This window comes from Xyrauchen texanus, chromosome 31 (genome assembly GCF_025860055.1).
Source record: "Xyrauchen texanus isolate HMW12.3.18 chromosome 31, RBS_HiC_50CHRs, whole genome shotgun sequence".
Lineage (NCBI taxonomy): Eukaryota > Metazoa > Chordata > Actinopteri > Cypriniformes > Catostomidae > Xyrauchen > Xyrauchen texanus.
Window position 1 is genome coordinate 26,042,085 of NC_068306.1, and position 25,002 is coordinate 26,067,086.

The 25,002-nt window shown below is 39.2% G+C and overlaps 1 protein-coding gene across 6 annotated transcripts in view; it reads left to right on the plus strand.

Annotated features, from left to right (window-relative positions):
• The window catches only part of LOC127624559 (neural cell adhesion molecule 1-like), a 307,759-nt gene that overhangs the window by 269,961 nt on the left and 12,796 nt on the right, over window positions 1-25,002 (plus strand). For 4 of the 6 annotated variants that reach the window (XM_052099330.1, XM_052099332.1, XM_052099331.1 and 1 more), the window contains 2 exons: window positions 9,585-9,709; window positions 10,251-10,431. In XM_052099330.1, the coding sequence (XP_051955290.1) occupies window positions 9,585-9,709; window positions 10,251-10,431 (306 nt within the window). Of the gene's footprint in view, window positions 1-9,584; window positions 9,710-10,250; window positions 10,432-13,863; window positions 15,420-25,002 lie in introns of those variants that run through there. The other 2 variants (XM_052099334.1, XM_052099335.1) reach the window with 1 other exon arrangement.

Here is a 25,002-nt window from a genome sequence, read left to right on the forward strand (position 1 = left end):
CAAAGCACTACACAAAATTAATGCCCCTCACCTTTTAATCAGTCGGCAGTGGAAAAAACAGTTACATTTTAGCATGTATTTTATCTGCAAACCAAACTGTAAAGCAAGGCAGTGTTTTGTGAAATCAATGAGCCTGTAGTGTCTACAAAGAACGTTGTGTGCAGTATGACAGTAGAATTCAAAAATAGTAAACTGTGTAACTCCATAAGGTTGTCTTTAAGCTCAAATAAATCTGGTACCCCTGTGGAAATATGCAATCCCTGCGTCTTAAGCCATCCCTCGCTGATTTAGTGGTTTTAGCTGGTTTAAGATGGTCCATCTGGACTCCCAGCCTCGCCAAGCTGGTGCTAAATTGGTTTAGCTGGTTGGCAGTCTGACAAGTACCCAAAACCTCTATGTAACCAACAATCAGACCAGTTTGACCAGGGTATGAGGCCTGCTTAGTCCAGTAAACCATCTTTGGCTGTTTTAAGAGGATTTTAGTAGGAATCTTTTAGTGGTGTGCTGTAATCCTCAATGTACAAACTTACGATGATGTTAGCCTCTTTTTGTTGCCAAACATCTACACGTTCATCTACATAAATTGGCAACTGAGGCAGATAGAAGTAGATCTGAAGACAGAATCTCAGCAGGCTTTAGTCAAACTGTCTTTGAAAGTCTTAACAAAGTGTCATCTGTTAGACTCTCTGCTAACAAACAGCCTGCAACTCTGCTTAATTGTGTTAAGCTTAAAGAAGGAAATAGGAAATATTTTGCCCCCATCTTATGATTACCTCCCACTCTAAGTACTTATCATTTTACTGCAAGGCTCTGAGTTTGAGCTCAATGCAAGATAGATGAGGTTCTATTGAGGGTGATCATGTGTGAGTCACTGGCTCTAATGTACTTTCAGGAAAATATCTCAGGGTGTCCTTGAGGCTTGAGATGACTGCACTGTAAAAGCTCGGCTCGGCAAACCATGACATTTAAATACTGGTCATTATCCATTTTAGAACCTGTTAGCATGTGGCAGGTTATAGACACTGCCGTCATAGACATTATCTTGTTTGTGTCTGTTGGAGTTACTCTCCAACAGAGAAATGGCTATTCTCAGAAATGTTTTTTTGTCATTTTGCTTGGCGTAATGGTGTCAAAAGTGTGTTCTTTGTACTTGAACTCGGCTGTAGTGGTTACATTTTTTTCTTCATATGTTCAAAAGTGGTCAGGTTGATTTGCAAAAATAAATGATTTAGATTCAAGACACATCTATGTTTGATTCAGGATCACAATATTGTTTTGTTGTCAACAGAAATCAGCGGTCACTTTTATATGTTAAAATGTTAATCTCAATCAAATGAAGCCCCAAAAAGTATTTAGACAATTTAACCACACTAAAATGTCTTTACATTAAATCAACCAAAAGTGGTCAAACCAAGTGGCATTTATTTTAAAGAAAGATAGCATAAGCACAGTTTCTGGTTATTTTGACACAGACAATTATTTATATTTTTTTTCTTAATCCAATAGGAATAAAACATTTAGACTTTGTTCACATATGGTATATTAAACACACACACAAAAATGTACCATTTCCTTTTAAATTATATTGGTTTTATTTCACTATGTTACATTTGTTGTGTTCCTGGTCAAAAATGACCGGCCATTGCAAAATGAATGGATTAGACTACAAAATACAGAAATATTAAGTGTTCAGGAGCATTCCAATCCTTTAGAAGAGCACATATGTGGATAAAAACTCTTAAGACATGTGCACACACACACGCACACACATACACACACATCATGTGTTGAGCGCTCTCTTGTGCATCCTATTTCCATGTGCACTCTTTGAGAAATATTTAATTATCTATTTATCATATTATGTTGCATTTGGGCTCGATAGAATTATAATAGTCTGCTGTAAGTTACGACATGTTGTTGTCCATGTTATATGTATGTTCTGGGATGTAATAAGGGAAATTATGACAAAAGACACATTTTTTTGTCTCTGTTAGGTCTCAGTTAATAGAATACAACTGTATTCTACTAACTGAGACCTTTCCAACGATATATAACACATGGCTATATCATCTTCTTTCTGGTTTTACCAACTCTAAATAGAATTGTTGTAATAACACATTTGCAATAATGGAACGAAACAGTTCTTATTTTTTTCTGCAAATTATTCAAAAAAATTATTATTTAATTATTGGTAGGATCAACTATATGTAATGTAAAATAAAGATTCTAGGCTTTAAATGATATATATATTTTGTTCAGATCAAGCAAGTGGTTATTAATTTATTATGTAATTATTATTTTTATATTATTATTATTATTATTATTATTATTACTATTATTATTTTGTTCCACATGAAATATGCATTATGAGAGATTTACAAACAACCTTAGTGGTCAGTAATTTTTGACCAGGAACACAAAATGTGTTAGCACAAAATGAACTTAACACAAAGGTTAATGTGTTTTACTATCTGTGGTTACTCTGCTAGGACACATGTGTGAACTTGAGTGGGATTTATTGCATCCACTAAAATTGACACCAGTTGCTTAAAGTCATTGCAAAAATGGCTCAGAATATTGAATTAAGTTCAGAGGAAAGGTTTTGTCATAATTTGTTTGCAAATGCCACTTTTTTGTTATCTAATGCAATGACATTCATACATTATAAATGTGACTAAAGCTGCCAAAGGTGTCCAAATACTTTTTGGGGCCACTGTATTTTTGTCTCTATTCTGTGACACTGTTTCATGGGTTGCAATTTCATGTACCTCTGCCACTGGACTGTCAGTTGAATGTTGCTATGGTGTGATGTGCTTTAGTTAGCTGTTATGGGGCTGCTGTAAGTGGTACTATTGAGTAACAGAGACTCTACTACTGTATCACTGCACTAGAAGCACACCTCACCATGTTCTCACCATCTTGCAGTGTCTTCAGAGACTCCAACTTCCATTCCTCCAAACACTGCAGACCTTAGTGAGTATGCCGACTGTGTGCAGTGTTGTTTGCCACTCTTTATCTGCCTGCTACACGTTTGTGCGCCTCACCTAGACCATTATTCCAGAGGTCAGCACCACTGGTGTTCACCTTAGAATGAGAACACACATCTGTGGTATAGAAGAGAGAATAGATTTTAGTGAAGGCTTGGGGAATGAGACGCACCTGTAATGGTTGGAACTGTGCTCATTACCTTCAAGCCATTGTAGATAACCATCACTAACATCAGCTTGTAGAAAGGTTCACTTGTCTAACATGTCACTGCATTGTAGACATACAGGAATGTGAACTGACATTTGTTTGTGTCAATGGTTATTGGTTAATTTTAACCCTTGAATCGTTGCTACTTGAAGTAAACTTGTGTGTTTTTTTTTTTTTCCCTTGAAAATGCAGAAAGTTATTTGATTTTCTCTTAATATTTAGAAACAGCATGGCACATGCATTATTTACTTTGTTAATGAGATGGTACATACTGTCTTGAATATGGAAACTAATGGAGCTGCCCTGACAATGATGCCCTACCACCACATTGCAAATTTCTTTTGAAGAAATCACCAAATTCACAAAAAGTTGTCTATTTGTTGCTTAATGTTTACTAGATTTCACCAGGTGTAAGTCTGAAAATAGAGTTACCATCACAGCACAGATTACATCTGATCGCTCCACAAATGAACCAAAAATTGAGAGGGCCTGTCAAGGTTTTTACTGAAAGATTGTTCCTTTTCATAGATGGCTATCTTATTCAGCCCAAGAAATGACAGAGTATTTATTTTAGGACTAGACTGTGTTGGAATATTGTTTGCTTAGTTGACATTGAATGGCAGGTTTGACATTTTGTTTGTTTAAGTAAATGATAGATAAGCAAACAAAAGATCTGTTCTTTTGTATGATTATAATGAGTCATAATCAGCATGATTTCAGACTTTCTAAATTGCTTGATGGTTACAGTGTGTAAGGAACCCTGGTGGTTTACAGACACATGACTCAAATTGTTCGAGAGTGAATGTGTAGTGTTTTCTGATGTATTTTGGGTATGATAGTTAGTGCATGTGTCTGTTAGCAGTCTCAAATATAAATCCACACACTTCGCTAGACTAAACTGAAGTAGCTCATTAAGGTCCTGGGCTGCATCCACATACATTTTTTTTTTATTTAAATGCATTGATTTTGCAATGTTTACAAACTTTACACTTGAAAAACATTTTCTTCCACCAAAAAAGTGGAAGTTCGAGAACGCTCCCTAGTACTGCATACATTGGAAATGTTGCCGTTTGGAAACGTAAAACGTAAAACTATATTTTAAACCACAAGAGGCTCAGATTGGATGTCAAAATATTCTGATGTCAACAGGCATGCAACAAGAACAAGATGTCTATGAAAGAAATCTTAATTTCTTGTCAGTGCAAATGTGGCCCATTAGACTTCTATGATACTGTATTTTGCACAGATTTACAATATACTCTTACCCATACAACAAAAATGCACTTTAATCGTCATATATAGGACCTATGGAATGCAGACCTCACCACACAAACAAACCTTGTTTAATCCCGTAGTTTGTGACGGAGGACGATGCTCCTCAACCTCATCCTACTCCACCAATCTCAAACCTGGACTCAAATATGTATTTTCACAGGCTATGCTGATCTAGGTTCAGTTTTTTCTTTCATATCCTCATGAATAAGACAATATGGATCAGGGACTGTGATCCTAGATCAGTATTTTATGTTAGAATCTGTGACACTTCATACATATAGACTCCGGCAAGAGCAGAATCTGCCCTGAAGCTTCATATGTGCTCATTCTGTAGTGTCCCTCTCCCATGTTCAATATTTTTTGTTGCAGTAGATCATGTGGTATCTGTTTTGCTGTACAGTCAATGAGTTTCCTCTGCCTTTGCCTAGCCTGCTCTTTTTTCAGCACCATTGATGACATTCAACATTCACAAGTAAATATAATCCAATGTACATTGGAGCTGTATTTGAATCCCTCTTATTTAAAAGTACCACTCGCAGACAGAGGAAATACTGTTATCAGTGAAGTGGATTCATAAAGCAATTTGGACAGTATTCTTACTCTACATAGTTTAAATGAGCTCCAAAAATCTTACTTTATCATTTTGATTCACAATGAACACAAATGTCCCATAATTGCTTTATGAGTCTGGTTTGTTCCATTGTTTTCTATACACTGTGTATCTAATTTAACAGAGAAGTGTTTGTTTATAATTTATGTTTTCCTTTTTGTCGTTTGTGGTTCTGTTTTGTACTTTTTGTCTTAACACTTAAAATTTTCTTGTTCCATGTTTGTATAATTTTTTTCAATGTTTTGTATTTTCCATGTGACCCCCACCTACCTTCCACTTTCCTTTCAACCCATAATGTACGTGCGTATCATGTGACTGTGTCATATGACTCTTGCATGGTGCTGATGATGTCGTCTTCGCTGGTGAACAGAAGGTAAATCTCTGTTGAGTTTTTTTTTTTTTCTTTTTTTTTTTTTTGGTCAAATTCCCACTTACTATTTTGTTACTAACTTTTGATAATAAGGGAAAAGATACAGGAAACACCCATCCAATACCATAACATTTTATGAGCTAATGTTTTATTCATTCATTTTTGTGAAAATGTACACCACCCACTTTATATGACTTTTTGTAAACCATCAGCTGGTCTGCCTGGACAGTATAATCCCAAAACATTCTCCTACAACAGCACCTGCTGCTTTGCATGTTGAATTGATTTTCGGTTTATATTTTAAGAAATTTCCCTCCCAGCTTTTACTCTCTTGTAATGATTTAAGTTTTTTAGAAGTCTAGTTTTAGATTACAGTAACAGAGAAGGCCTTAAAGACCTCATGAGATGGCATGACAAGCGCAACTTTCTTTCCTGTGTTGATGTATTTCCTATTCAAACAGGAAGTTTAGGGGAGGGGCTTATTAAAGAACATGCCTCCTTATTAGGGGAAGGAACATTTCAGTCCAGATAGTATTTAATTGGACAAAAATCTGAGAAGTGTGTTTTCCTTTAAAAGGATGACTTAAAATGTCTGCTAAAACTTCACATTTTTTAACTTTTAGGACACAAATATTTTAAAATGCCTCAAAACTCAAATTTAGTTTCAAATACAATTTAAATTCAATAAATTTTTGTTGTTGTGGTTGCTACTCGTTTATTTTCTTTTTTTATATAAATAATTTTTATTATGACAGCATAACACCACCACCACCACCACCATTCATTTGCTGATCATAAGATACATTTGTGCCTATAATGCATCCCAGCTGCAGCACGGGCATTACTGCATTCACACACACTTCGGTTCTGTCTCTTGTCTCAGTCTCAACACTCGCACCCTCTCATGCATGTCCTAATTGTTTGTCTTTGTAATCTCAAATGTACCTGCTCACTGTCCCTATCTGCTGCTTCTGTGTGGCAATGCAAAAGAGGAACCGAACACCCTCACATGTTTCTTTCTTAGTCTCTCCTAATATTTTTTAACGAGACACTTTGTCTGACATGAAATGCTAGGTGTGCTTTGTCATTTTGGATTTAAAAGTAGTAGCATTTTGTGATAGTAGAAGCAGTTATATTAGTTGTAAGCAATCGACTGGCTCATAAATGCATGATTCTGGAAATCTCTAATCCTCTAAAACCTCTTGCATGTTATAACTTGTTTTTTCCTCTTCCCTCTTTCTCTTCATAACCCTAATCTGTCCTTGTTTTGTCTTCTTAGCATCTGGCAATTCCTTCACCTAACTGGAAATGATGTTCATGGATCTCAGATAACATGTTTAACTACTATCAATCTGCACTGCTTGTTTTATCATTAACTTGTCTATATTCAAATCAAATCCCTTTATTGTCACTCAACCATATACACAAGTGCAACAGTGTGTGAAAGTCTTGGGTGCGGTTCCAAGCAACATAGCAATATGACAATTACAATAAACATCTGATTTACACATTACACAGTTTACACATCTGTTCCACAAAACAATATACACCTAATAATATACAATATACAGTATACAGGAATTAAATTGCGGCATCCGATTACAAACTCTAATCAAGCTTTAACTCATCAAGGAAACACCTTAAGCCTCTATTTTCTTGCGTGCTTAAACTAAATGCCTGATGGACTAAAAATCTCAAAATACCGCTAACTTAAATTAACCATAACACTGCATAAGGAATTATCAGGACATAAATGTAACATGGGGAGCTGACATGCTGACATACTTTTGAAAGTTGACATGTCCTATGCTGTGACATGCTATACTCCATCTAAAACTATTTTAAAATGCTGATACACAATTCCCCCGCACGCGGTGGTGACATCACTCTGCTTACATTTAATATATAATTTACCGTCTATAAATGTAATTAATGTTAACAAATTATACATCTTTTCAAATGTCTAAGGGTTCAACATTGATATCACGATAGCAATGCTCCAGAAACAGCAATTTGTTTATATGTGCCAGGAGTACAAATGAAAACATGCAATATCAAAACAGGACTTCATACCTTTGTTATGAAAACGCAATCGCCAGATGAATCCAATTCGCCACACTTGGGTTAATTGTCCATGACAAGCGTTCATTGAAAAACATCCAATAGTACTTTTTGTCGGTAAAAGTGATAAATCTGAGAAATATTGTTATATTCTCCATTGTTTACATGAGATCTCGCCTGGAAGAATTACCCTTCATTGTCATTCTTCAACAAACTATGCAATCTGAGCAGCATTCATGTTGTAAAACTGTATATTATCTTATATATTAGAGTCTCGTAAACAAAATGAGCCCATCTCCAAAGTCTATTTTTAAAAATGCAGCGTAGTTTTATTCATAATAGCAAGTTATTATTAAGGCAGAGCCTTAATTTTACTCCGTCCACCGGCAGTGATTTTACAGAGAAAAAAGCTTGCAGGAACCTCATTTTATGTTAGATCATCTAAACTTCTTTAGACTTGTGGCTTTGAGAACACTGTATTTCTGGGCTGTCTTGATACTTTTATTATTGTTTTTTTAGATTATTTTCAAGGTTTGTGCTCAAAAAGGGGGTGCGTATCAACAGGTTAAAAATGTATTTGTCACATCTCCAGACCATTTAAATTGAACTAGTGAAGGCAAAAGGTGTTTGGAAATAGTGAAATTGTACAAGAAATACTGACCAGTTAATGTACCTAAGATATGCACTTTCCCTTATTTATCCATATACATTTTTACCTAAAATCTTGATGCTGATATAAAACTAAAATTGTCCTAACCCTAATCCCAACCATTGACACATTATGCATCACCAGCCACAATTAGGTTTAGATTTGCCCAGGTCCAAATTATTAGATTTTTAGATTATTAGATTCAGGTGTTCTATTTCCGTGACCTAAAATTTATCCCATTTGTAATTATTATATTTTGCTGGTATGAACACATTGTCATGTTAATTCCAAATAGGGTCTCTTGTTTGGCTGCTATTTATGCTGATTAATGGCAAAGCTCTGTGGCCTCATTCCAGGCTCTTTGTGTGACACAGGTAGACAGCTATCATTCCAAACAAGCAGCCCACATACATGCATTCCCATTGGCCCCACTGATATTATTAAACATAATGGCTGAGTATCTCCAATCAACGCAAGGAGGATAATTAAGTGCTGTTATTATGTAGTGGGAAAGTCGAGATAACTAGCACCCCTAGAGACTGCATTACAACAACGCTTTCTCCCTCCATCACTGACACCAATCCTGGTCCAACTCTCATTACAGCCCTGCACATGCCTGTGTGTCTCAGCTCCATTTTTACAAGAGCCAAGTGCTTTCATTAATGTTCCACATTTGGATGGATGGGAGGCAGAAGTCATTAATATGCTGCCAAAAACCCTCTGTGATGAGATGTCTCGACAGTTCAGCCAAAAAAAAAGAAGATAGGAATTCAGTGTTTTACAAGTGACTCAACTGTAAAGTGGTTCATCTTGTGCTTTGAATGATAATTTAAGATTATCTTCATGGTATTCCATGTTTCTTGATGCACTATAAAATGGCCTCCCAGTCAGTTCAACACTTTAAAAGAATTATTAGCTAAAAATAGATAGTCGTATAATTAGCTAACCTATTTCTGTAATTTAAACATGAGGATAAAGACTACCTCGTCGGTCACAAATCAGTGGTTAATTAATGAGGTGGCATGGTTCCCAGAGTCATGGAAAACCTGGAAATATCAGGAACCTTTTAAATGGTGATTTCAAGGCCTGGATACCCCATGGATGTTAATAAAATCTACAAATGACATAGATATTACTAGTGAATAAAAGTTTTTCTATTTCTGCTCAGCTCTAAAATAGTTCATCAGCTAGAAGTTGCTCTTTGCGAGGACAATCTTTTTAAAATTACTTTTAAATCTGTATTGAGAAATGACTGGAATCTCAAATGACTGGAAAATCATGGAAGTTTATTGGTCAAAGGTTTTGGGAACCCTGAGGTGATGTTCACCTATAAAAATTTACTCACGTTGGGATTCGTTTTGTATCTGAGCAGTCAGTCTGTACTAGTGTGCCTAACAGTGTTTTCCTGGCCATTTTCTCCACAGGGGAACCTAACCCTCCTAAACTGGAGGCTAAGCCACAATCCACAGGCAACGAGATGAAGGTCCACTGGATCAACCAGGACGATGGGGGCTCTCCCATCAAACACTATCTTGTGCGCTACAAAGCTGTGAGTATAATGGAACCTGAGGTAACATACTTAACTTTGGCTGAATTATTTACAAAAAACTGTATAAAATGTAGTAAATGGACCACCTCTTAACAAATGGTAATGCTCAATATGGTGGCAGTTGGAATGGAAATCCTGCCTTCCAATTAAAAGAGCTAAACACACATGCAAATTAACTGGACCAACATGGTAGAGAAACTAAACCATTTATGATACCATTGTTTTTCAGATTTTATTACTGATTGTTATTGAAATGTAATCTTACCAAACAGTTTTGGAGATTTAATTCTTTCCCCATACAAGTAGATAGGAAATGTACTTATATGCCTATTGTTACATACAGAATATCTGCCCAGAGGTGTTACAAGAAGGCCTTGGAGTGAACTGACTTGCCTTAAAAGGCCTTTTTTTATTTAGACCACCACTGTGATAGTAACATGCTCTGGGAGAGTTAGCGTAACATTTATTGCCTCAAACAGGCATGATAGTGAAATTATGGATACCATCAATACTGAAAGCATACCCACATGTTTGTCTGTAGAAGCAACGCCAGGACTGGAAGCCTGAGATCCGCCTACCCAACGGCAGCGAATATGTTGTGCTGAGGGGTCTAGAATGGAACACAGAGTATGAAGTTTATGTTGTTGCAGAAAACCAGCAAGGGCGATCTGAACCTGTCACCCTTTCCTTCAGGACCTTGCCAGAACCCACCACCATTCCAGGTATGGCCAACCTCCAACCCCTGTCCCACAGCCACTGCCAAATAGTGCAGCCAACAGCCTGATCCCTTGCCACCTTCCTTACTTCCCCATCAGCCTGATTGCCTCACCCCAAACCCTCCCTGCTGCAAAGGCCAGCTTTGATCAATTTCCATGCTGTTTAGGCTGGTTTGTGCTGGTTGTGTGCTGGTCTAGTTGGTGCAGCAGCATAACCAAGATGCTCAAAAACAAAATTTAGTTATTGAGACTGGTTGACAAGCAAGGTCTTTCTGATGAAGCTTGTTGACCAAACCTGGTTCTCCACCAGCATCTCATACTGGGAACCAGCATTCAAAACACAAAATATGCTGGTTACCTGATATGCTGGTCTTTTCAGCAGGGTTGTTAATCCCATCGTACTCAGGTCTTGTTGTGGATTACATGGCCCACCTTGTTGTCAGTTCAGGTTGTGGCCTAGCCTCCTCTAGAGAGCGATACAATCTAAGAGTAATAAGAGAGGAGAGGAATGGCTGAGTTTCAGAGTGATAAATGTCTAAGAGATGGCCATGGGTTATGCCTATAGACCTGGCTTCAGCTCAGCAGCACACAACTCCTCTGCTTCCAGCCTGACCCCTCTGGCAATCTCCTGCTGACTCTTATAGCCAGCTATATTGCTTGTCTCAGAGCGATTTGGGATGATATCAGTGGAGATGAGATTTTCAATTTTGCAATCTGGAGGCAAAAAGCCACAGCAGGTCCGCTAGCCATCTCCTCCTACCATACACCAATTAACAAAAGCATGGGCTTGCTTTGACTTTGCACTATTGGCAGTACTGTGTTTTTGTTTTCTTGTGAGCTGCTTCCCTACTGATAAAAACTGAGCCTTAAATCATCCCTCTCTCTGTCGCTCTGTTCTCTTTCTTGGGGCTGGACTGAGGCTGAGTTCAGGCTCATTGAGGCAGGCACATTGAATTGAACTGACTATCTGCCCGCTCTCAGTGGGAATGTATCCTCTGGTTTTGCATGATGATGCCTCAACAGGATTAATGGTTTAATGCTTTACTGAGGACCTAACAGACATCTGCCGGTGCATGGACAAGAGCTTTTTCTCATCTGCTTAGTGGGAAGCAGCCATTTAGCAGTGGGAGCTTTGGATCTCGGAACACTTGCACATAGCAGGTGCAGATGGACAAAAACAGCCTTTATTTTTCCCCTTGCCCTCGCTATCAGCTGAACCTCTCCACACTTGCACATTGTTAGCCTCAATGTGTAACATGTGGGTGTTCAAAAAGCACAGAGGCTTTATTTTTTAGCCCAATGTCTGCACTGCCCCAGCTGGAACAGCTGACATTTGAAAAAATGGTCTAAAAACAGCTGGCAATTCACTCTTCTCTCTTTCCTTATTTTTGGACCAGTGTGCGTGAGGCAGGTTAAAACATATGGAATGCCTACCCACTAGAGTTTACGTTGTGAATCCATTGATTTGATGTGGATGGTTCGTCACAAGGACATGGAGGAAGTGATGTTTTGTCACTCAAGTCATATCAAGTAATTTTGAAGTAACTGCTAAATTTTTATATAGTGCTTTTCACAATACTCATTGTTTCAAAGCAGCTGTGTTCACTTGTGGTCAAAAGTTTAAAAAAATGTAACTTTTGCCGCAATGAACTCTGATCTAAGCATTCGCTGACCAATGAGAATTTCAGAGAGGTAGTTGTAGTTTTTGGAAATTCAATTTGCCCATATACCCACTTGATTTTAAACTGCTCCGGCTCATTCCACATACTCTTGCGAATTGCTAGCTGTCAAACATGTAAGCACCCATAGATACACTTAATATTTGCTCTGGAGGGGTGTATAAATATTCCTCCCTTGCACAGGAAGGCCACTTTGCAGACAGATAAAGTAAACACATAGAGACTTTGGCAGGATTTAAAATAGGGTGCTTGTGGATTCTATGTGGTGGGTTTAGCTCAACTCTGGCCATGCAACCAATGCTGAATCTCTTCCTGTCATCCAAATCTCCCCAGCTAGAGGTGATATGGAATAAAGCTGTTCTAATAGAATGCCCATTAACTTTGTGCAATATAAGTGACATTGAAAGCTCATTCAGTCATCCAGCACATAATTTACATATTGCATCATAAACTGTTTGTTTGTTTCACCTTGTCTTCTGACTGGGCAACATTTCCCTGGTGTTTGCAACTCACAAAGATGAATGCCTTTTTTTTCCTGACTAGCACTTTACAATAAAGTTGCTTACATTAGCATTAGTGAGTGTAATAGCAAACATGAACTACAGTAATAATGAACACTTTTACAGCATTGATAAATCTTGGTTAAAGTTTATTTCAATATTTATTCATCTATTTTTAACTTACATTTTTAAAATTCATAAAGGTAGTAAATTATTACAGTTAATGCATTATGTACTAACATGAACTAATTAAAAAATCCACACACAACACAACTTACCAAATGCCCCATTGAGAGCGAGAACAACTAATCATGACCACGAGGAGGTTACCCCATGTGACTCTACCCTCCTTAGCAACCGGGCCAATTTGGTTGCTAAGGCGGCCTGGCTGGAGTCACTCAGCACACCCTGGATTCGAACTCGCGACTCGGGTGGTAGTCAGCGTCAATACTCGCTGAGCTACCCAGGCCCCCTGAACTAATTTTAAATTAACATAAAGTAAGATTAATAAATGATTTAAAAGTATTATTTGTTAGTTCATGATGCTAAATGCATTAAATAATGTGTTCATATTGAACCTTATTTTAAAGTATTCCATTACACATTTTAATCACAATTTTAATTAAAGTTAATTTATTTAACTTTTTAATTTTTTACATTGTAAGCATTTGTCTAAAGAAACATGGACATTTAAAGGACATTTTATTGTTAAATACCAGAAAAGTTGCCTGATTCATATTAATTCATTGTTTGTGTCTGTGTCTCTCCTTATTCTAAATTTCCCATCATCTGGGTACTGTTTGTCCTCTTATTCTCAATTCATTCTGCTATGCTGTCCATGTCATTTGCTGTGCTTTTAACATGCTATGGCTTCTTACTTTGTTTTTACTAACTTGCTTAAACTTTGACATTCTTTTCTAGTCTTGATTAAGACTTAAGTTTTCAGACTTAATTTTCTGTATTTGACCTATTCTCTCTCTCTCTCTCTCTCTCTCTCTCTCTCTCTCTCTCTCTCTCTCTCTCTCTCTCTCTTACCTCTCCCTTTTCCCCAATTTCTTTCCTTCCTCTTTCTTCCCTTCCCTTCTGTACTTTTTTCTATCTCCTTGTGTCTCCTTGTGTAAAATTGGACATCACCGGATCATCGCATTTTCAAACACGCACTCAAACTCCCATTTTTGGTTGCCTTTTTATTTTCTATGCACTGTCCTTGTGCTCTTCGGGTGTATTTTGGTGTGTTGGTATGGGCAATGTGGTCTCAGCAACCCTTGGCTGCTCCTCTGTGATGTACACACTGGTCACTCTCATGTTTTCCATGCTGACTGTGTTTGTGCTCTCATAAACTGAGGCTCGCAAGAAGAGGAGCATCTATCCTAAGCACCGCCCATTCTTCAGCCACAATCTTCAGTTTTCTACGCCTTCTGATCCTCTTGCAGCCTAAATAAGCAAAAAAGAATATCAGTTACATGTTATCGGAATCAAGTAGTGTTCGGTGCTTGTATAATTTTTATGTTGTTGTTTTTTTTGTTTGTTTGTTTTTTTTTTATAATCATTTTCAGTTGAGAAGGCAGCAGTTTATTTTTTATTTTTTTATTTTTTAAACCATTTTGGAAGAGTTATAGAAAACATTTTCCACTTATCAAGAAGCCCCTTCTCAGGCCTTTCTTGATGTTAATCATGATATAATTGTTCTAGGGCCTGTTAAGAAAATAAATCCTGAAAGAATTCCTCCTGATCACATACATGCATTATGAATTTCTTATTCTTCTGTGATGCTTAAGCTATCTGTTATTAACTCATTTTGGAAGGGTCCTTTAAAGGGATAGGCACCAAGTTTTTGTGTTGACAAAGTTTTTGTGACAAACTGTACATAATTTTAGAAGATTCAGAAAATATATACTTTATGTAATGGATTTTTATTTACTTATTTCTTTTATTTACTTAAATCAAAACCATTGAAAACTAATGCTACTGCTGTTAAACTCACTGAAGTCAAATAAGTGTCATTTTCAACAGTGTAATTTGATTATATTCTGTAATACATTTTTTGGACACACATCACCAGTGTGTAATCTCATGCTGTAATCACTGTAGGTTGTAAGAAAGTATGGTAAGATTAAATGTTTTTTGTTGTTTATTTTCACAAACATTGTTTTGGGTCGAAATCTCACAGATGCTTTTGACTTAAAGTTGGGGACATGTGAACGCAGCATGTGTTTGTCCCATGATAAGATGGTGCTTAATGTTAGTTTGAGTTATTCACCAAGCCTTTACTTTTAAGTAGTCATCTGTACTCTGAAATGCTAAACTCCTTTAGGCAATTTTTCTTGCTTAGACCAGATTTAGCATAAAAATTTTAAATGAAAACCCCCAGACCAAATTTTAATGCAAAGCCCACAGGCATTCTTGTGTGCATGGCACCGCCTCTGTTATAACCATATGAATCCATTTACAACATTTGTGATGGACTAAAAAAGGCATGGAACTGGATTTTAACCTCCGGCCAGCTGTCCGTTTTAAAAAAGGTGGTGGTCGGTTTACAAGTCAAAGGCTGCCATATGATATCTAGAGCTGAGATACAAGTATCATTATTATGCAAGGCCAATGCAGGCATTTCCTGGGAGGGTGTTGAGTACAGTTCAACTAATATAATTAAGTGTCTTACCATGTGAAGGCTCATACTTATGAGGGCAGGGCTATGAAAATAAACAGGGTGAGGGGGGTTATTTGTTCAAGAAAATGGAGTAGCTTTTGTTTCCCATTTTGGAATTGAATCTCATGGTAATAAAGTGATGCGCTCTGGAGTTTTGGCTCCTGTAAACGCATGTGCCAATCAGTTTGTTGGGCTCATCATTCATATTTAGGTGCATCTCTGTTCTCAAAGGGATAGTTTAGCCAAAAAGGACAATTCTGTAATTATTTACTTACCCTCATGTTGTTCCAAACTTGTATTGCTTTCTTCTGATGGACTCAAAAGGAGATGCTTAGCGCAACATTAGGGGCAGACAACTTCAGTCACCATTCTCTTTTATTATATGAGGAAGAAAGCTGTTGTGTTCCACGGATTAAATAATTAAGGTGAGTAAATACTAATAGAATTTTTCTTTTTGGCTGAACTGTTCCTTAAATCATTGTGGGTTGGTGTTAAGTAACTTTTCATCAGTAAAGCAAGCAGTACCCTGTTTGGCCTGCCTGGGATGTTTAATGCTATCCTGGATGGATCACCAGCTTCATTCAAATTACCAGAGCCAGAGGCTAAATTATTTGAAAATCCAAATTTGGCACCACCAGAAGTGCCACTTGTTTGCACTTTTTTATTTTGAGTGAAATCAAGCAGGTGGAAGAAAGAGGAAAATGACAAATCTGTGAGGTGTGTGAACAACCCAAGAGTCTTTTGAGCAGCAGACTTAAGATTTGTAATGACCATGCAGCAACGGTTAAAAACAGGCTTTTTCGGCTGTTAACTAAAAGTCACATTCAACAGATGTCTCGCAAGCATTGAAGCACTGCTCTCATGATCTGTTGTAGCTGCACAGCAACATTCTCACTAATTGTCATAACATGCACAGTTAGATTTTTGATCCTTCAGTCCTTCTATTTTCTATTTGAACGCATTTCTTAACTGTAATATTTAACCCAGGGGTCAAGGTGCTACAATTACACAATTATGAGGGCAGAAAGCCTATTTCTCAATTGACATCCATTAAAAAGTATGTATTCTAATTAAATAAAAAGCCTTGAACAGCAACATATACATGATATTTACTATTATAAATATTTCATATTTCATGTTTTATAGCACCTCATTTTTTGAAGCGCTCTAAAAATGCAAAATTGACATTTCATATTTACATTTTTTCATTTAGCAGATGATTTTATCTAAAATGACTCACAAATGAGGAGAACAATAGAAGCGATTCATCCAACAAAAGGGGCAAAAATATATTAAGTCTCACATAGCTTAGAGTCACATAGCAAGGAACTTTTTATTTGTTTTTTAAGAACATGAAGGTAGTGCGAATGGGTTAGGTGTTCACGGAAAAGATGTGTCACAGCCACTTAGATGGATTTAGGCAGGTCAATCCACCAGCAAGGAACAGTCAAGGTAAAGGTTTTGTGCCTCTATGAGATGGAACCACAAGGCGCCTTTCACCCATAGAATGCAGGCTTCTGAAGGGCACATAAGTGTGAAGTAGTACATTTAGATATTGGGGTGCGGAGCTAGTTGTTCTGTAATCAAGCATCAATGCTTTGAACTTAACGTTAGCAACCATTGGCAGCCAGTGCAATTTGATGAAGAGAGGTGTGATGTGTGCTCTCTTTGGCTCGTTGAAGACCACTCTCGTTACCGCATTCTGGATCAATTGACAGAACATGCTGGAAGGCCTGCCAGAAGAACATTGCAATAGTCCAGCCTGGATAGAACAAGAGCTTGGAAGAGGAGTTGTGTAGCATGCTCAGATAGGAAGGGGCTGTGTGGTGGTTGGGGTGTGGTTAAGCGCCAGTTTGTGAATGGAGAGCAAGATCAAGAGATGATGGTAAGGATCATGGTAAGGATAATCAACTCGCAATGAGTGTCTCTAACAGCTGATTGTCATTGCAGTGAGAGTGGAGATGGACTTAAAGAGCCAGCCAGACACCAGTCACAGGCAGAGTTACTAGACACAAATTGAAAAAGACTGCATTCATTTATGTCTGCTGAAAAGCATGGTTTGAAGTGTGACCGCTGAAAAGCGTGAATTTTTGAGTGGAAAAATAAACAGACCGTTTGAATTGGATTGACCGTCTCCCGCTTCCTGCTTTTCCCTAACTGTGAACATTGTTACATTGGTACCGAAAACTGGGATTAAGGGAGGAAGAATGCTACCATGGATCCCTTACCTCTGCCCAAGCAGAGGACCGGTAGATGTTCCGGAGCTTGCTGCACCAGGAGGGTGCTGCCACTGCAACCCTGTAACCACCCTGCCCTAAGTGGTTGGACCTCTTTAGGTGGACAGCAGGGGCATGCAGTGGGTGGTCTGGTTAATTCCACTGCTGTCCGAAGAAGCCCAACTCGTGGTGCAACAGTTACCAGCGGAGAACCTCCTGGTGTACGCCGACTTCAGGAAATCCATCCTGCAACGGGTCGGCTGGACACCCGAGCTGCAGCACCAGTGCTTCCACCATTCGCCTTTGCCCAACATCTCCGAGATTCTTGCCAGAGGTGGTTGTTGGCTGAGCAACGCAACATAGCTGTCATCGATCTGATGGTAATGGAGCAGTTCATCGCTCGACTTTCAAGAGGGATGGTAGAGTGGGTCCAGTGCCACCACCCAGAGTTGCTCCAAACAGCCATCCAGCTGGCAGAGGACTATGTTGTGGCTTAATCAGGAGCCAGTGAGCCCGAGACCCTTCTCTCTCTCTCTCTCTCTCTCTCTCTCCCCCTCTCTTGTTCTCTTGTCTCCCCTCCTCCCTCTACTTTCTGTCCTGTTCCCCCTCCCCAGAAATAGGGAGGAGTCCCTCCCATATTGGCTCCTTGACTCCGGGGATTGCACTACCACTTCCCCTGCCCTTCTCCATTCTCATTCCCAGAGTGGTGGACTGGCTGTCACAGGCATGAGCCTGGGCCGGTCTGTTGGAGCTGCGGGGAGCCAGGGGATTTCAGGGACCAATGCCCGGTGATGGAGGTGGGGACATTGTTTCGGGTCCCCAACGTACCGCAGGCTGCCCCCGATGGAGCTGGGATGTACCACATACCTGTTAGTATTAAGGGGAGTACACACCAGGCTTTGGTGGATTCGGGTTGCAGCCAAACCTCCATCCATCAATGCTTGGTCCAATACAAGGCTTTGGGTGCTAGTCACAAGGTGAAAGTAAGGTGTGTGTGCATGGGGATATCCACAATTATCCTGTAGTTACCGTGACGATTCAATTTCAGTCACAAAAGCATAGTGCCGAGGCTGCGGTTAGATCGTGCCTCACCCATCCGCTAATTTTAGGCACGAATTGGCCAGCATTTTGGAAATTTGTGCAGATGGGTCATGTAACCGAGCATTTCGGTTTGAATTTGTGATGCGTTGGCTGGGGAGGCAGAGCCGGGGCTGTCTATGTCAGTTCCATGTCAGAATGACGTACGGGAGGGTGAAGTCTTGGCTTCCCCAGCCCTTAGAGGATTTCCCGCAAGGAAATTCCTTCTGGAACAGACGCGAGACAAGAGTCTTATACACGCCTTCAACGAGTGAGAGTGATTGATGGTCACCATCTTCAGCCAGACATTGCACTGACCTATCCATACTTTTCTATTATAAATGTCCGGTTGTATTGAGTGATGCAGGACACTCAGACAAAGGAAGATACAACCCATTTATTGATACCATAGAATCATTGGGAAATGTTATTCCAGATGGCTCATTATAACTCCATGGTGGGTCACTTAGGGCAGGAAAAGACACTGAAGCATCTAATGGCCCGTTTCTATTGGCTAGCTGGTGAATCCGCTGGCCACCCCAAGAGCGTTCATTTGATCAAGGTCCCCTTCGATAGAATTGGTATGGACCTCGTTGGGCCAATAGAGCAGACAGCACATGGGCTTTGCTTTGTGTTGGTTCTGGTGGACTACGCAATGCGATATCTGGAAGCAGTGCCTTTGCGCAACATCTCAGCAGGTAGTGTTGCAGAGGCACTCTTCAAAATGATCTCCCGAGTGGGGATTCCAAAAGAAATCCTCACTGATCAAGGCACTAATTTTATGTCACGTACACTATGTGAGCTGGAAGAATTATTGGGCATTAAATAAATTCTAGCAGGTGTACCATCTGCAAATGGTTGGCTTGTTCGAATGGTTTAATAAAAACCCTGAAAACATGATTCGAAAGTTTATGCACGAAGATGCTCAGAATTGGGATAAGTGGCTTGAACACCTGTTATTCTCAGTGTGAGAGGTCCCGCAAGCCTCCACTGTGTTCTCCTAATTTAAATTATTGTATGGGCATAAGCCTCGTGGTGTCGTAGATGTCATGATGGAAAATTGGGAGGAGGGAACTTCAAACAGCAAAAATGGAATTCAATATGTTCTTGGCCTGAGAGCAAAACTCCACACATTGGGGCTACTATCACAGGAGAATTTGCTACAGGCTCAAGAACATCAGACTCGGCTGTATAACAGGGGAGCTTGGCTACGGGAATTTACACAGGGAGATAAAGTCCTTGTATTACTACCCACATCAAGCTCTAAATTGCTCGCAAAGTGGCAAGGGCTCTTTGTGGTCATACGGTCGATTACGATTCGAGTCAGCGAAGTCGATTATGGGGTTAAACTCAGGGATGGGGCGGATCACGTCAGATTTACCACCTCAATATCTTAAAACCGTGAAGAGAGCTGTTCTCTGTGGCTTTGGCGATGGTGGTACCGGAAATCGGGCCTGAGGTGAACTTAAAAGCCAATAACAGCACCCCGGTCAATTGCGGAGACCACCTCTCACCGTTGCAAATCACGGATGAGCCCCGTTTAGAAGGAGTGTCTGGTCATCAAGTGGGCAGTCCTCACCCTTTGGAACTACCTCCTGGGACGGGCTTTCACCCTCTGTTCGGACCATGTCCTGCTCCAGTGGCTCCATCACATGATGGATACCAACATGTGGATCACCCACTGGTATCTGGATCTTCAGCCTTTTAAGTTCGAAGTGCTCCAAAGACCGGGGGTGCAGATGGACTTGGAATGAGGCGATGGGGGTATGTGGTGGTGGGGGCATGGTTAAGCACCAATTTGTGAATGGAGAGTGAGCTCAGGAGATGAGAATGGAAAGGATCATCATATGGCAATGATTGTCTCTAACATCAGGCCCCGTTTCCATTAGCCATCACTCCAACACCATATCCTTGAGTAATCATGCTAAATTGATAATTTGGTACTAGAAAATCACTTTCCATTATATCAAACACAGTTGAAAGCTATTTGGTTCATTATATGAAGCTTAACATTGTCTTTGTGTTTGTTTTTGAGTTGCCAGAGTATGCAATAGACTGGCATGTCTTAAGGTCAATATTAGGTCAAAAATGGCAAAAAGAAACATCAGGCAGTCATTGTTTTGAAGAATGAAGGCTATATAATGCTTGAAATTTCCAAAAAACTGAAGATTTCATACAAAGGTGTACAACTACAGTCTTCAAAGACAAAGGACAACTGGCTCTAACAAGGACTGAAAGAGATGTGGAAGGCCAGATAAACTAAACAAGAGGATAAGTACATCAGAGTCTCTAGTTTGAGAAATAGATGCCTCACTTATCCTCATCTGACAGCTTCATTGAATTCTACAATGTAAAGAGAACCACCCTACAAACAGTAAAGAGAAGACAGGGTTGCAGGCCTTATGGGAAGAATTGCAAAAAAAGCCACTTTTGTAACCGTAAAATAAAAAGAAAATGTTAGAGTGAACAACAGATAATTGGAAAAGAGTGTTATGGATTTTAACCCCATTGAGCATTTGTGGGATCAGCTAGACTGTAAGGTGCGTGAGAAGTGCCCCACAAGACAGCCACATCTATGGCAAGTGCTACAGGAATTGTGGGGCGAAATGTCAACTGAGTATCTGAACAAACTGACAGCTAGAATGCCAAGGATCTGCAAAGCTGTCATTGCTGCACATGGAGAAGTTTATGATGAGAACTCTTTGGAGTAGTATAAGAAGTTCTGAAAAAAAAATTCTAATTGTAATAGTAATTTTTTATGTTATTAATGTCCTGACTATACATTGTGATCAGTTGAATGCCACTTGGGTGAATAAAAGTACCAATTTATTTACATAAGAGCTAAATCTGTACATTATTCCAAACTTTTGGCCACCAGTCTATGTGCTCATGTATGGCAGGATAGTCACTAGTAAAATTCTTGGGGGTGTACACTTTTTTTGTGGTGTCATAAACAAAGCAAGAACATCAGGAGGCAATTTTCCTGCTCAGATGATTGGCTTAAAACATTTCTAAATGCATAAGCAAAGTATGCAGTGTGCTGGTTGCATAATTTTGGGAGTGTATGCACTAGTCAAGGTACTGCCATTGAGATGAATGGGAACACTAACAGATAGCTCTTGACCTCCTTTATTTTACCCAACACAGAAATTAGTATTTAGCATTCTAATATAAATATAAAATTTACATGCCCTCTTTATTTATTTATTTTCTCCCTTATACTGTTTTTTTTAGTATTCAGGTCACAATAAAGTTTAGAATATATGGAGACTGCATGTCTGTAAGACATTTAGAGCCTGGTGCTGAGTCAGCAGAGCAGAGTGTTATTTGGCCAGTGAGGGAACTCTGTGAGGCGGCCTTTGTGCTCAGATGAGTGCCATGATTTATCGAACTTGTTAAAATGCAGGCTGAAGCTCTGGAAAACAAGTGGCAGCGTACTCCGTGCCCTGAGCAAGGAGAAGTGGTCTCAGGCCTTTCTGGCTGGGCAGTAGATTAAATCTGTCAGTTCTACCTTCCGCTACCCATTCTGTACTGCTTTTCCAGACACATTTATAGAGTGTGGTCACTGCAATAGCTAGTTTAAGGTGCTAAAGGTGATATGTGTAATTTTGTTTTTAAAACACTTTCTTCTAATCCAGAATATAAGAAAATTTGTAGTGTGTGGGGCTGCAACTAAAAATTATTTTGATGATCTATTAATCTTGGACTATTTCTTTGAATAATCAATTAATCTGATAAAAAAAATGTCGCTGTCCTTTTCTGCATATCGCTGCTCCTTTCAGCATAGTGACGTTTTGTGGCCCATTCTGCATAACGTGGTAGCTCATTTAAGCTTAGTCCCGGTTCTCCCGATGGCCAGTCCAGCCCTGATCGGCCTACCGAGAAAATGCTTAGTATGCCAGATTACCAATCCAGTCCTGGCCATATCTTGAATTTATGGCTGTTTTGTGCACGAGACAAAACCCCTTGATGATGGTAGAAATTACACACTTCACCTTTAATAATTGTTCATTTCCCATTCTTTCTAGGGTTTTGTTTGTTAGGTAGTGCGTACTTGCTGTCATACTCTGTGTTCAGAGAGGAGTTTGTCATGTTATTTTTTTAAGTGAAACTGCACGTTATGATGAGACAAGTTCAAAATTGGATCCTTTCATGGAAGAGTTTTGTCTAATGCATTTTCCCTCCAGGTCTCTGTTGAGTGCATCAATAATTCATGATCACCTTGATACATGTAGATGTGTTTTAGTTCTTAACATGGCTACGTCAATGATTTAGAAGGATGTTTCATTAGAGACCGGAAGTTTTCTAGAACACTATACAAGCATAATCGGTAATTCAGTCAGCTTGTTCATCTTGATTCATGATGCAATTTATGTCTGTATACGCACAAAGAAAGTAAAGACATTTTCAGAAGTGACAGAGTGTAAAAGCTCACAATAAGCTATGTTTGTTAAAGTTTTTTTGCAACCAGTGTTTTATATAGTCAAGGCTGTTGGGATAATGTGCATGTTCAGTACCTAATGGCATCTGCACTGGTCATGAATATCCTCATTTCTCACTTCAGTTTGGTTAAACTCATGGAAATCTTAAGTCTGCATGTTTGAAGTGGATGTGTCAAGTGTTCCATGTTGTTGTATGTTATGTTGTTCCATGTTTTTGAATCTTGAACACAATTCCAGCAGTATGCTTAAAGGGATAGTTCACCCCAGAATTTAAATTCTCTCATTATTTTATCACCCTCATGCATCACAGATGTGTATGAATTTCTTTCTTCTGCAGAACACAAACAAATATTTTTAGAAGAATATCTCAGCTCTATAGTTCCATACAATGCAAGTGAATGGTGGCCAGGCCAGTCTCTAGGCACGATCATAATTTCAAACTCGATTACACTTCCTAGTGCTTGACCCATGGGCACTAGATGGCGCTATAAGAAGTGTAATCGAGCTTGAAATCATGATTGTGCCTAGAGACTGCAATGGCAAGATGTACAGTGAAAAGGGAGTTATATTTTGGTCTGTTCTCACCAAAAAACCAACTGAATCACTTCAGAAGGCATTGATTAAACCACTGGAGTCTTACGGACTACCTTTTATCTTGCCTTTATCTCATTTTTGGAGCTTCAAATGCCTGGCCACCTTTCACTTGCATTGTCTGGACCTACAGTTCTGAGATATTCTTCTAGAAATCTTTGTTTGTGTTCTGCTGAAGAAAGACAGTCATACACATCTGGGATAGCATGAGGGTGAGTAAATTATGAGAGAATTTTCATTTTTGTTTGAACTAACCCTTTAAATGCATACTGAAGAAATACAATAGGATTACACAGAAACATACAATAACAGAGCAACTGAGGAAATACTGATGTTAATTCAACTCAAATTAGAGGTTTATTATGATTCACTACATGGATAAAAGTATGTGGACACTGAACAGCCTTTTGCTTATGTCATGCATATATAGGTGAAACTCGAAAAATTAGAATATCGTGCAAAAGTTCATTAATTTCAGTAATTCAACTTAAAAGGTGAAACTAATATATTATATAGACTCATTACAAGCAAAGTAAGATATTTCAAGCCTTTATTTGATATAATTTTGATGATTATGGCTTACAGCTTATGAAAACCCCAAATTCAGAATCTCAGAAAATTAGAATATTACATGAAATCAATAAAAAAAGGATTTTAAATACAGAAATGTCGGCCCTCTGAAAAGTATAATCATGCATATGTACTCAGTTCTTGGTTTGGGCCCCTTTTGCATTAATTACTGCCTCAATGCGGCGTGGCATGGATGCTATCAGCCTGTGGCACTGCTGAGGTGTTATGGAAGACCAAGATGCTTCAATAGCGGCCTTCAGCTCTTCTGCATTGTTTGGTCTCATGTCTCTCATCTTTCTCTTGGCAATGCCCCATAGATTCTCTATGGGGTTCAGGTCAGGAGAGTTTGCTGGCCAATCAAGCACAGTAAAACCATGGTCATTGAACCAGGTTTTGGTACTTTTGGCAGTGTGGGCAGGTGCCAAGTCCTGCTGGAAAATGAAGTCAGCATCTCCATAAAGCTTGTCTGCTGAAGGAAGCATGAAGTGCTCTAAAATGTCCGGTAGGCGGCTGCGTTGACTCTGGACTTAATAAAGCACAGTGGACCAACACCAGCCGATGACATGGCTCCCCAAACCAACACAGACTGTGGAAACTTCACACTGGACTTCAAGCATCTTGGATTGTGTGCCTCTCCATTCTTCCTCCAGACTCTGGGACCTTGGTTTCCAAATGAGATGCAAAATTTGCTCTCATCAGAAAAGAGGACTTTGGACCACTGAGCAACAGACCAGTTCTTTTTTTCTTTAGCCCAGGTAAGGCGTTTGACATTTGAAGCCCATGTCCAGGACCCGTCTGTGTGTGGTGGCTCTTGATGCAGTAACTCCAGCCTCAGTCCACTCCTTGTGAAGC